The sequence below is a fragment of the Kogia breviceps genome, chromosome 1 (assembly GCF_026419965.1).
Source record: "Kogia breviceps isolate mKogBre1 chromosome 1, mKogBre1 haplotype 1, whole genome shotgun sequence".
Lineage (NCBI taxonomy): Eukaryota > Metazoa > Chordata > Mammalia > Artiodactyla > Physeteridae > Kogia > Kogia breviceps.
This window is the reverse complement of record NC_081310.1, coordinates 173,686,960-173,699,491: the sequence shown is the minus strand read 5'-3', so window position 1 is coordinate 173,699,491 and position 12,532 is coordinate 173,686,960. Positions and strand designations below refer to the sequence as shown.

At 35.4% G+C, this 12,532-nt stretch overlaps 1 protein-coding gene across 2 annotated transcripts in view; it reads left to right on the top strand.

The window, feature by feature from the left end:
• LOC131746051 (protein argonaute-3) overlaps positions 1-12,532 on the top strand; it is a 130,327-nt gene that overhangs the window by 78,053 nt on the left and 39,742 nt on the right. For both annotated transcript variants that reach the window (XM_059046998.2, XM_067011662.1), the window contains 6 exons: positions 248-335; positions 461-608; positions 1,036-1,155; positions 3,899-4,021; positions 4,353-4,486; positions 7,261-7,445. In XM_059046998.2, the coding sequence (XP_058902981.1) occupies positions 248-335; positions 461-608; positions 1,036-1,155; positions 3,899-4,021; positions 4,353-4,486; positions 7,261-7,445 (798 nt within the window). The remainder of the gene's footprint in view (positions 1-247; positions 336-460; positions 609-1,035; positions 1,156-3,898; positions 4,022-4,352; positions 4,487-7,260; positions 7,446-12,532) is intronic.

Below are 12,532 nucleotides of genomic sequence, written 5' to 3'. Positions count from 1 at the left end.
ACAGGCTTTGCAAATTTTATACTATTTTTTAGTAGCTTGATAGAATAGGGAAAAGGTTTGGAGTTAGGTCTATCATGATTGTAACTGTTGTTAATGTTATATATAAAATCCTTTGTTAATATCACATTGCCTGTATCACAGATTTTCTGTTTAGAATTTGAGTTTTTATAGTAGTGAACAGGCTTTATAGTTATAAATATTTTACATGTGACAGTTCTATAACCTCAGTTTTTCTTGTTGGGAACAGGTCTGAAGGTTGAAGTGACTCATTGTGGAACAATGAGACGGAAATACCGTGTTTGTAATGTAACAAGAAGGCCTGCCAGTCATCAAACGTAAGAAAAGCTGGTGTTTGTCAGAGCAGAGATGATGTGAGGCAGCTTGCTCTAGTTAGTAGATTGGGAGTTTTGCTGGCTTATAATGAGATAAAAGTTGTTAATGTGTAATTTTTTTTTTCCAGCTTTCCTTTACAGTTAGAAAATGGCCAAACTGTGGAGAGAACAGTAGCACAGTATTTCAGAGAAAAGTATACTCTTCAGCTGAAGTACCCACACCTTCCCTGTCTGCAAGTGGGGCAGGAGCAGAAACATACCTATCTGCCACTAGAAGTAATGTGTTTAGGCTGCTTACTAATATCCTCTTATTCATCGTGCTGTTGGGGTGTTTAATGACCTATAACTTACTTCATACTCTCACATTTATTTTGGAGACTGAACTGTTTTTAAATTTCCTTTTATTCTAAATTTTCAACTATAAAATAATATGGGAAAAAATTCATCCACAGTCCTACCACTCTAAATGTAACCACTGTTAACATTTTGGTACACTTGTTTTCAGCCTTTTTATGCAGTGTACATTTTACCTAATTATAGTCATACTGTAAAGCAGTATTGTTTACTGCTTTTTTACTTAACATGATATTAAACAGAAGTGGTTTAATGGAGTAGATATTAAAATTTAATCTCACATGTAATTGGCGCTCAGAATTTTAAGAAAGATGTATATATCTAGTACAAAACTTTTTTCCATTTGTAGGTCTGTAATATCGTGGCAGGGCAACGATGTATCAAGAAGCTAACGGACAATCAAACCTCCACTATGATCAAAGCAACAGCAAGATCTGCACCAGATAGACAAGAGGAAATTAGCAGATTGGTTAGTACTTAACCCTAGAAATGAAAATTTAAAACATATTAGGGGGCTTCCCTGGTGGCGCAGTGGTTGAGAGTCCGCCTGCCGATGCAGGGGACACGGGTTCGTGCCCCGGTCCGGGAGGATCTCACATGCCGCAGAGCGGCTGGGCCCGTGGGCTGTGGCCGCTGGGCCTGCGCGTCCGGAGCCTGTGCTCCGCAGCGGGAGAGGCCACAGCAGTGAGAGACCCGTGTACCGCAAAAAACAAACAAAATATTAGGGTGAGCTCTAAAGAACCATGTCTTTGTCAACTCATACCTTATTACCATTTCATGGGCTGTCAGAATTAAAAGAGATTATGGAAGTAATCTAGTGGTATTCTAGGGGTGAGTCTTAGTGAGTTCTATGAAAAGAGTTAGATCCTTCTAATTTAACCCCAAGCTCTTTAATTAGATTCAGAACAGATACTCTCAGAACTAATGTTTCAGTTTAGCAAACTGGACTTTCATTACTTTCCACCTAAAAGAGGAAGAGAAAAGGAAGAAAAGTCAAAGTTTTATGACTAGCAATGGTGAGAGTCTTAACACACAAAGTAGGATGGCTTAGCTCCATTGTAAACACTGTAACCGTACAGGATGAATAAAGAAATATAAGACAGCTCCAGCCGTATGGGATCTCTAAGCTGTCTCCTTGTTCTAAATGGGGAGAAAGGAGACATCAATACTACTTTTTAAACTGACGGAATTAAGACAAAATGAAAAGTGAAGGCAACTGGATCTTATCTTACTCTCTTCTTGAATACCATGTAAATTGGCCAAGTGAAGAGAAAAAAATCTAGAAATAAGAACATTACCCCAAATAACTTAATAACACTTTCAAAAGCAGTTTTAGAGATTGTTGGAAAAGGGTTACAGAACTGGCTCTTTCATTTTGTAAGACAATTACAAAAAAAAAAAAAAAAAAAGACCTTTTTTTCCCTTACAGTTTGTAAAGAGTAAGTTATTACATGATATTTAATTAGGAAAATACAGGCTGGTTCTCATCATGGATTTTTCTCTGATCTACTATAACAAAATTTTAAAACCTTTAAAAGACTAGAACCTCTCACTATCTCTATAAAATCTCAATAACTAGTTCTAATTCATTTATTACAGCTTTTCTGTTCAGAGAGGTGATATTGTACAGTGATTGAAAGCACAGGCTTTGGAATCTAACAGCACTGGGTTCAAAGTCTAACTTCTTTACTCACTTTCTGTTACTATTATTGTATTATTATAATTATAGCATCTGGTAAGCTGGTGCAGTGATTGAGAGTAGGAACTCTAGAATCAGATGGTTTCAAATTATATATCACTTGCTTAGCTATGTGGTTTTGGGCCAATCATTTAACTTTACTGAGCTTTAATTTTATCCTCTGTAAAATAAAGATTATAAAAGACTTACTTTATAGTCATAGGTTATTGTGAAAATTAATTATAAAACATTTAGCACCAAGCACATCACCTAGCAACTCCTGGTAAATAGTAGTTGTTATTGTTCGTAACCTTACAGAAAAAAATGGGATTTAAGCTTGAAGAGACATTAGTTAGATGCATTAATTAGATTCCTAATTTAGAAAACAAATTTTCCTGTACATTGTGGGGAGATTCTTTTTACATATTTAGATTATATAGTGTTTTTTAATAGAGTGTTACTCAAAGAAGTGAGCATTGCCTTTTTTTGTAACCTTGTTTGACCTTCATCCTGAGACTAAGTAAATATGTTTTGAAATACACATTATAGCACACTATGAGCATGAATTACACTTTTGAGATTCAAGTCTACACTGAATTACAATAAATTCTTTATCTTTGTATGTATTGGTATATTACATAAAGATTATAACCTGTATCTCATACTGGCTTTCTTTTCTGTCTCAAGGGTATCTCTTAAGTAAATTTTATAATGTGCTGTATTTTATCTGAAAATATGCAAAGAGATTTTGTATAACTTGTAATCAATTAGGAAAAAAAGCCTTAGGATTATTGATATTTGCTGTTGAGATCTACATAAAATAAATTTCAATAGTATAGGGGCTTCCCTGGTGGTGCAGTGGTTGAGAGTCCGCCTGCCGATGCAGGGGACACGGGTTCGTGTCCTGGTCCAGGAAGATCCCACATGCCGCAGAGCAGCTGGGCCCGTGAGCCATGGCCGCTGAGCCTGCGCGTCCGGAGCCTGTGCTCCGCAAAGCGAGAGGCCACAACAGTGAGAGGCCCGCGTACCGCAAAAAAAAAAAAAAAAAAAAATTTCAATAGTATATATGCAGATCCTCTAATTAGAAGTAATTAACCATTTTTAGGTCAGGTATTGAGTTGGCCAAAAAGTTCATTCGGGTTTTTCCATAAGTTATTAGGGGAAAACCCATATGAACTTTTTGACCAACCTTATATTTCTCTTGCAGTCTCTCAACCACCTTCCCAAAGTATATGAGGCTTAATCATATAAAGTTACCATTTTCATGAGTCATAAATAGTTGAAATTTCTTATTATGCAACCTAATACATTTAAATGTTCTATAAATTATCAGGAGGTTCACAGACTTCCTACAGTCCAGTCATGATCTGTGGTCCCCAAGTTAAGATTCTCTGCTCTATAGTGAGGGTACCATTATCTACACCTGTCAGTATTATAAAACACTGTTGACACAGTGAAGAAAAAAATTAGAGGGTTCTAAAGCAAGGAATTTGGGGGAATTTTGAAAGTAACTACAAACTTTTTCTGTTGTTAGGTAAGAAGTGCAAATTATGAAACAGATCCATTTGTTCAGGAGTTTCAATTTAAAGTTCGGGATGAAATGGCCCATGTAACCGGACGCGTACTTCCAGCACCTATGCTCCAGTATGGTGGCCGGGTAAACCTCTTGATAGTTTTTAAATTATAATCATACAGTTTCTGTGTATGGAGAGAAGGGCTTCCTAGCTAAGTCTGGAATTTAAAAAGTGTTTTATTGTTCCAACAATTTTTTTTGTTTGTTTCAAGATCAGTGTCTTTGCTTGAACTTAGTAGAACTTTTGTTTTTCTATGATAAAAATATAAAATATTGATTTAGAACAGCCTATTCCATGTAGAATATCAGATATATATCAGTTCAGCAATTTGAAATGCTTATCTTCAGCTCATTCAAATAAGTTATATATTAAATGTTTGTTCATTTTTGCCTTATTATTTCTCTGTCTCTGTAGAATCGGACAGTAGCAACACCAAGCCACGGAGTATGGGACATGCGAGGGAAACAGTTCCACACAGGAGTTGAAATCAAAATGTGGGCTATAGCTTGTTTTGCCACACAGAGGCAGTGCAGAGAAGAAATATTGAAGTAAGGCCTCTCATTAGTTTCACTTTGGGACCATTTTGTGTTTAAATTTTGTATTTCGGTTTTAAATTACTCCTAATATTCTAACCAATATGAAGTATATTTAATCACTGAACCTTTAAAAATGTTTTTTCTCATTACTGTGTTGAAGATTCCTGAATTTGTTGGTCATATCTAAGTCACTGATTCATTCTTACAAGCATCCTAATAGACTAGCTTATGTGGTATAGCAGGAGTACCATTGGCTTTTGATGGTGAACAGATTAGATATAGTTCTCAGGTTTGCCACTTCCTAGTCTTACTACCATGGATAATTTATTTAATCTCATTATGCTTCAGTTTTCACCTTTTAAAAATAGAGATAATAGTACCTATTTACTGAATGAGGATTAAATAACATCCTTATTTCTCAATTGAGTTCTTTGAAAGAGTCATTTAACTTCTCATTTTCACTTCCTTACTTTCCAAAATTTGACCTGCATCTCCACTACTTTTCCCTCTTCTCCAGATTCTTTCCCTCAACAATCTTCTGTTTAAATTTAAAACAAACCCCCAAAATCTTCATTTTTCATTTTACCTGACTTAAGGCTTCCAGGCGTCCATTCTCTCTCCTTCCTTGAAATCTTAGTGGTCTGCTGAAACTGGTTACTGGAAGATCTTCAGTATCTTTGTGCTTATCAATTCTAATGGTCTCGTCTCAGCCATTATTTTTCCTCAAAATTTGTGCAGCATTAGATACAATTGACTACCTTCCTGACATTCTCTCCATTCTTGCCTTCCTGGTTTCTTTTTATCACTTTGGCTTCCTTTCTCCTCTATGCCCTCTCCTTTGGGACTCTCTAACCTTTGGGGCATTGGCAGTCTCAAGGGCTTCTGCTGTTACTCTTGTTTGAGGAGTTGTGCTACTGTGAAAAGAGCACCAGCTCCACTTGTGACTACCTCCACTCTAAAACTTTTAGGTTTCTCTTTGACAAAGAATAACATTAAAAATCAGTATAACATTAAAAAATTTTCATTTGCCTCTTAAGTCCTTTCTCCGTTTCATATATTCTGGACAAAGAAACTGAGTACTGTATGTGCTCTAACTGTCTGTCTGGTATTTTTTTCCATTTCCACTCATGCTGCTCTTTACTGAAAATACCTCCCTCTTATCTCTACATTTCTAAATAATAGCCAGTCTTCTGTGATTTGTGATGCTGGAAATAATCCATAGTAGCAAACATAGTAGTTTATCAATATCCTCTCCATTTGTACTTGTCACTTCCTGTATAAAATAGAATTATATTATAATTATCTGTGTAAGTTTCTTGTCTCCCCTCTGGAATCTAATTTCCCTAAGAAAATGATTATGGTCTAATTTAAGTCTCCACTAACAGATCCTATAAAATATGCCCATAATGAATAGTTCTTGAGTGACATAGAGACCAGTTTACCCCAGGTCAATTCAGAATTTGCCTCCTTTATGTGAGAAAAATTATTTTCTATTTAGTTCTGTTCACTCCTTTTTATTAGCTCCAAATCTTATGTCTTAAGGTTCACTTAGTATATTTTTTTTAGTATAGTTTTTATCCCCTGGCTTTCAAGTAAAATGTCATGAGGACAGTTAAGGACAATGCTGCTATTATCTTACTTGACCTCCAGAGACCAAAGAAAACACCTCCAACTGTTTTTCAAGCTTGTAGTTATTCTTTTCATTTTACATTTGTTATTCATGGCTTGATAGAAGTCTCATAATCATTGGGCTTACGGCTCTTGTTCAGGCTAACTGAAAATATTCAACTTCATACTTTCTTGAATTAAATACTAATAAGGAAAAGGAAAAGGGAATTCCTACAAACTTCATCTCTGTCCTGAGGGAATCAGTGTTTTTGAGCAAAGATCACTCAGATCCTTGACTTAGGACCATATTTGTTTTAAAAACAAGTAAAGTGATTGCTAAACCCCAACATTATTACTTATTTATCCTAGGTTAAATGCAGAATTTTGTTTAAATAAGAAATTATTAGTCTTGTTTTTTCAGTGTGGATAAAAGTACATTAAATTGCTGTCTGCCTCATTTCTTTTTTAAATGTTTTCTTGGTTTTTTTTAATGTTTTCTGAGGACAGAATCTTTCCTGCTATCCTAGTGTCAGATAGGTATTATTGTAGAAAGAAATTCTGGACTAGGTCATAGTTCTTACTCTTGCCATTTGTCTAATAAGCATTTGACCTTGGTCAGATACTTAATGTCCCTGAAACTGTTTCCTGATTTATAAAATGGCAGTAATACCTTACCTACCACTTTCTTATGAATCTTGTCAGGATCAAATTAGAAAATGTATAATAGCTTAAATTTATCAAGCTTTTATACCATGTCTTGGGCAGTGTGCTAAGTGCTTCACATGTATTATCTGATTTAATCTTCACACCAACTCTATATTGAAAGTGGTCATTTTACAGATGAGAGAAACTGAAAAAATTTGCCTAAAATTCCATAGCTAGTAAGTAACAGAACTAGAACTGGAACCTGTAGAGCTGAGCTCTTAACCAGCACACTCTATTACTAATGTCCTTTGTGAACTACAAAATATCACATAACTGTACAGTAGTGTTCTTAGTTTGCAAAATAGATTACTGACCAACCATTGCCCTTAACATCGGTAGTCTGGTGACCTCTTCTTATACGGAACACACAAATCTTTGCTTCATTCTCCATTCCCTTCCCAAACTTTCCATTACTACTTTGTAGGTGTTGCTGACTAGACAAAGGTTTTATATTTAGTGATTTCTCCTTCTAGGGGTTTCACGGACCAGCTGCGTAAGATTTCTAAAGATGCAGGGATGCCCATCCAGGGCCAGCCTTGCTTCTGCAAATATGCGCAGGGGGCAGACAGCGTGGAGCCCATGTTCCGGCATCTCAAGAACACCTACTCAGGGCTGCAGCTCATTATCGTCATCCTGCCAGGGAAGACGCCAGTGTATGGTAAGGATATTGTATTAAGATTGCATTTTTCCTCAAGTACTCAGTCTTCCTTTTAGGGACTTACCTGGCAGTCCAGTGGTTAAGACTCCACTCAATGCAGAGGGTATGGGTTCAATCCCTGGTTGGGGATCTAAGATCCTGCTTACCGCATGGCACGGCCAAGAAAAAAATATTCCTTTTAGAATTATGCTAACACATATCCTAAAACTATCAAACATTAAAATATATTTTATAGCTATAGAATTTAAAACCATGTATTGTTACTATAAAAAGACAAATCTGGAGAGCAAACTGGATAGTCTGAGACCCTGTGAAAAGAATTTCAGTAAAGGAAGCATTACAAAACAATGATTAAGAGAAGAATTACTTATTAAAAATGTCATTGAGATAACTTGAGTATCAGTATAATGTAGTGGTTAAAAGCACAGGCTCTGGAGTCAGACTGTGTTGCTTAACACCCAGGTTTTGCCAGGTATAACTACCTGTGTGATACTACCTGAATTACTTAACCACACAAAGCCTGAGTTTCCTCATCTATGAAATTGGGTTACTACAAATACCTAACCCGTAGAAGGTAGTTGTAAGGATTAAATAAACTTACATATGTAAACTGGGTCTATGATAGCACCTGTCATATAGTGAATGCTCAATAAATGTTAGCTATTATTATTGTAAACAAGTTAAAGTTTATGAGATTAATATGTTAAGTATAAATCATTGAAACATGGAAAAACACAAAGAAAGTATAATTTTCAAACTACTGAATGGAGTATAATTATTTAAGCTTAAAATGATAGAATTCACATAAGAAAATTGTTAGATTTGACTGCATAAAAATTAAATTTTCCATACATCACAGGTGTATAACTAAAATTAAAAGGAAACCATAGAACATGAAAAATATTTGCAGCAAATGGAGACAGCAAAGGGCTAGTTTATTATTAGTTAAAATATCCATATGGATCTGTTATTGCATTCAAAGGAAAAAATTTTTATATTCTCCTACCTTAATGAGCAAAGAATATAAACCAAAATTTCTCAAGAAAAAACAAGTAAATATTTGAGAAAATGTTGGTTTTCACCAATAAAGAAAAGTACAAATTAATGAAAGGAAAATTTTTATGCTACTAAATTAGCAAATATATTTAAATACTGTACTACCTAGTGATTGTGAGTATGCAGTGAATCTAGTATTTTAATATATTGCTGATGGCAGTATAAACTGATAATATCCTTTCATCGAAAGTATAAAAATGTGCTTGCAGTCAACATTTCAGTATTTCCCATTCCAAAAATATGTTCAAAGAAAAGAATTCATAATGTAGAAAAATCTCTATGTACAAAATTTTCATAATGATATCTGTGACATTGAAAAACTACTAAGAACTGGTTTTAAACAGTGAGTAAGTTGTATGTTGGTGAAATATGCAGTGATTAAAAATGGTGGTTGGGGCTTCCCTGGTGGCGCAGTGGTTGGGAGTCCACCTACCGATGCAGGGGACACGGGTTCGTGACCTGGTCCAGGAAGATCCCACATGCCGCAGAGCGGCTGGGCCCGTGAGCCATGGCCGCTGAGCCTGCGCGTCCGGAGCCTGTGCTCCACAATGGGAGAGGCCACAACAGTGAGAGGCCCACGTACCGCAAAAAAAAATGATGGTTATAAAATTCAAAAGATATTTTTTAAGTTGTGATAAAATACAGAAGGTGTTAAACTCAAAGAATTTGTAAATCAAGGTAAGAACAAACAACTGAAAAAGACAAAGGACATAAAAAAGAAATGCAAATGGTCAATTATCAATGAAAAGATGCTGAGCCTCATTAGTCATTAAAGAAATATGAACTAGAACAAATTACTTTTCACCAACAATGATAATACCCATTTTTGGCAAAGGCATGAATAAATATACATTCTCATACAATGTTGATGGGAGAGAAATTTGATATTACCATAGCCTCCAAGCTGATATCCTTGCTTTCATTCCCTCTAGTTCACTTTCAGTCTGTTTTCTACACTGCTTCACTCAGTGATTCAGTGAGTGATTTTTCTAATTAATAGATTTTATTTTTGAGAATAGTTTCAGATTTACAGAAAAATTGAGCAGATAGTATAGAGAGTTCCTATATGCCTTCCTTCCCCTGTACACAGATTTCCCTATTTTTAATATTTTGTATTAGAGTGGTACATTTGATGAACCGGCACTGATAAATTATTATTAACATATTGTCCACAGTTTACATTAAAGTGTACTCTTTATGTTTATAGGTCTATGAGTTTTGACAAATCCATAATGTCACGTATCTACTATGACAGTATCAAAGAATAGTTTCAGTGCTCTAAAAATCCCCTGTGCTCCACTTACTCATCTCTCCATCTCCTCAAACCCCTGACAACCACTGGGCTTTTTATGTCTCTACAGTTTTACCTTTTCTAAAATGTTATATAGTTGGAGTCATATGGTATGTCCCCTTTTCTTTTTTCTTTTTTTTTTTTTTTTTTTTTTTTTTGGTGGTACATGGGCCTCTCACTGCTGTGGTCTCTCCCTTTGCGGAGCACAGGCTCTGGACGCGCAGGCTCAGCGGCCATGGCTCACGGGCTCAGCCGCTCCACGGCATGTGGGATCTTCCCGGACCGGGGCACAAACCCGTGTCCCCTGCATCGGCAGGCGGATTCTCAACCACTGTGCCACCAGGGAAGCCCTCCCCTTTTCTAATTGGCCACTTTCAGTTAGCAATATTTAAGATTCCACCATGTCTTTTTGTGGCTTGATAAAGTCATTTCTTTTAATGCTGAATAATATTTAATATTGCATTGTGTGGTTGTACTACAGTTTGTTATACATGTACCTGTTGAGGGACATCTTGATTGCTTCCAGTTTTGGGCAGTTATGAATAATACTGCTCAAACATTCATGTGCAGGTTTTTGTGTGGACATAAGTTTCTAACTCAATTTGGTACATAACCAGGAGCACAACTGCTGTATCAAATGATAAGGCTCCCAAAAAGTGACTGTACCATTTTGTATTCCCATCAGCAGTGAATGAGAGTGCCTATTGCTCTACATCCTCTTCAGCATTTCGTATTGTCAGTTTTGGGGATTTTAGCAATTCTAATAGGCATGTAGTAGTATTTTATTGTAATTTTAATTTGCAGTTCGTTAATAACACAATATTGAGCACGGGACTTCCCCGATGGTCCTGTGGTTAAGACTCTGCACTTCCACTGCAGAGGGGGCACGGGTTCAATCCCTAGTTGGGGAACTGAGATCCTGCATACTGCGTGGCTTGGCCAAAAATAGAGAGAGAGAGAACACCTTTTCATGTGCTTATTTGCCATCTGTATATCTTTGATGAAATGTTTGTTCCAATCTTTTGCTCATTTTTTAATTGATGTGTTTGTTTTCTTATTGTTCAGTTTTAAGAGTTCTTTGTATGTTTGGATACAAGTTTTTTATCAGATACGTATTTTGCAAATAATTTTCTCCTAGGCTGTGGCTTGTCTTCTCTTAACAGTGTCTTTCATAGAGCACAAGTTTTAAATTTTAATGAAGTCCAAATTTTAATGAATTCCAAATTTTAATAAAGTCATCAATTTTTTTCTTTCACAGATCATTTTTGGTGTTATAGTCTAAGTTTTATACTGTGTTATCTTCTAGTAGTTTTATAGTTTTCCTTTTTTACATATAAGTTTATAATCCATTTTGACTTAACTTCTGTGAAAGGTGTAAGATCTGTATCTAGATTGGTTTTTTTTTTCTCTTTTTTTGCATGTGGATTCCAATTGTTTCAGCACCATTTGTTGGAAAGATTATCTTTCTCCATGAAATTGCCTTTGCTACTTTGTGAATGATGACTATATTTGTGTCAGACTGTTTCTGGACTCCATTTTGTTTCATTGGTCTGTATGTCCATTCATTTGCTAAAACCACACTGTCTTGACTAATTTAGCTTTGTGATAAGTCTTGAAGTCAGATAACATCAGTCCTCTGACTTTGTTCTTCTTCTTCCCTGTTGTATTAGCTAATAGGTCTTTTGCCTATCTATATAAACTTTAGAATCAGTTTGTCAATATCACAAAATAACTTGCTGAGACTTTTGTTGGGATTACGTTGAATCTATAGATCAAGCTGGGAAGAATTGACTTCTTAATGTTAAGTCTTCTATCCTTGAACATGGAATATCTCTTTGTTCAGAGCTTCTTTGATTTCTTTTATCAGAGTTTTATAGTTTTCCTCATTTAGATTTATATCTAAGTATATTGTTTTTTTCTTTTTCTACTATAAATGGTATTATTTTTAATTTTAAATTCTAGTTGTTCATTTTTAATATTTAGGAATGCAGTTGACTTTTGTATATTTATTTTGTATCCTGAAACTTTGCTATAGTCATTTATTAGTTCCAGGAAGCTTTTGTCAATTTTGGGGGTTTTCTGCATAGACAGTCATATTCTCTATGAACAAAGACAGTTTTATGTTTTCCTTCCCAGTCTGTATACTTTTATATCCTTTTCCTTGCATTAGCTAGGAATTCCAATACGATGTTGAATAGCAGTGGTGAGAGGAGACATTCTTGGATTGTTCCTGACTTCAGGGGGAAAACATCTAGTTTCTCAGCAGTAAACATGATGTTAGCTATAAGCTTTCTATAATTGTTATTTATCAAGTTGAGGAAGTTACCCTCCAGTCCTAGTTTTTCTGAGAGTTTTTATTATGAATGGATGATGGAGTTTGCGAAATGTTCTTTTCTGCATTTGTTGATATGATCATATGATTTTTCTTCTTTTTTTTCTCTTAATGTGATTAATTACTTTAATTGATTTTCGAAATGTTGAACCCAACCTTGCATGCCTGGGATAAATCCCACTTGGGGATGGTATGTAATTCTTATACATTGTTGGATTCAATTTGCTAATATTTTGTTGAAGAATTTACATCTGTGTTCATGAGAGATATTGATCTGTAGTTTTCCTTTCTTGTAATGTCTTTTTCTGGTTTGGGTATTAGGGTATTTTGGCCTCAGAATCATGAGTATTTCCTCTGCTTCTGTTTTCTGGAAGAGATTGCAGCGAATTGGTATTATTTGTTCCTTGA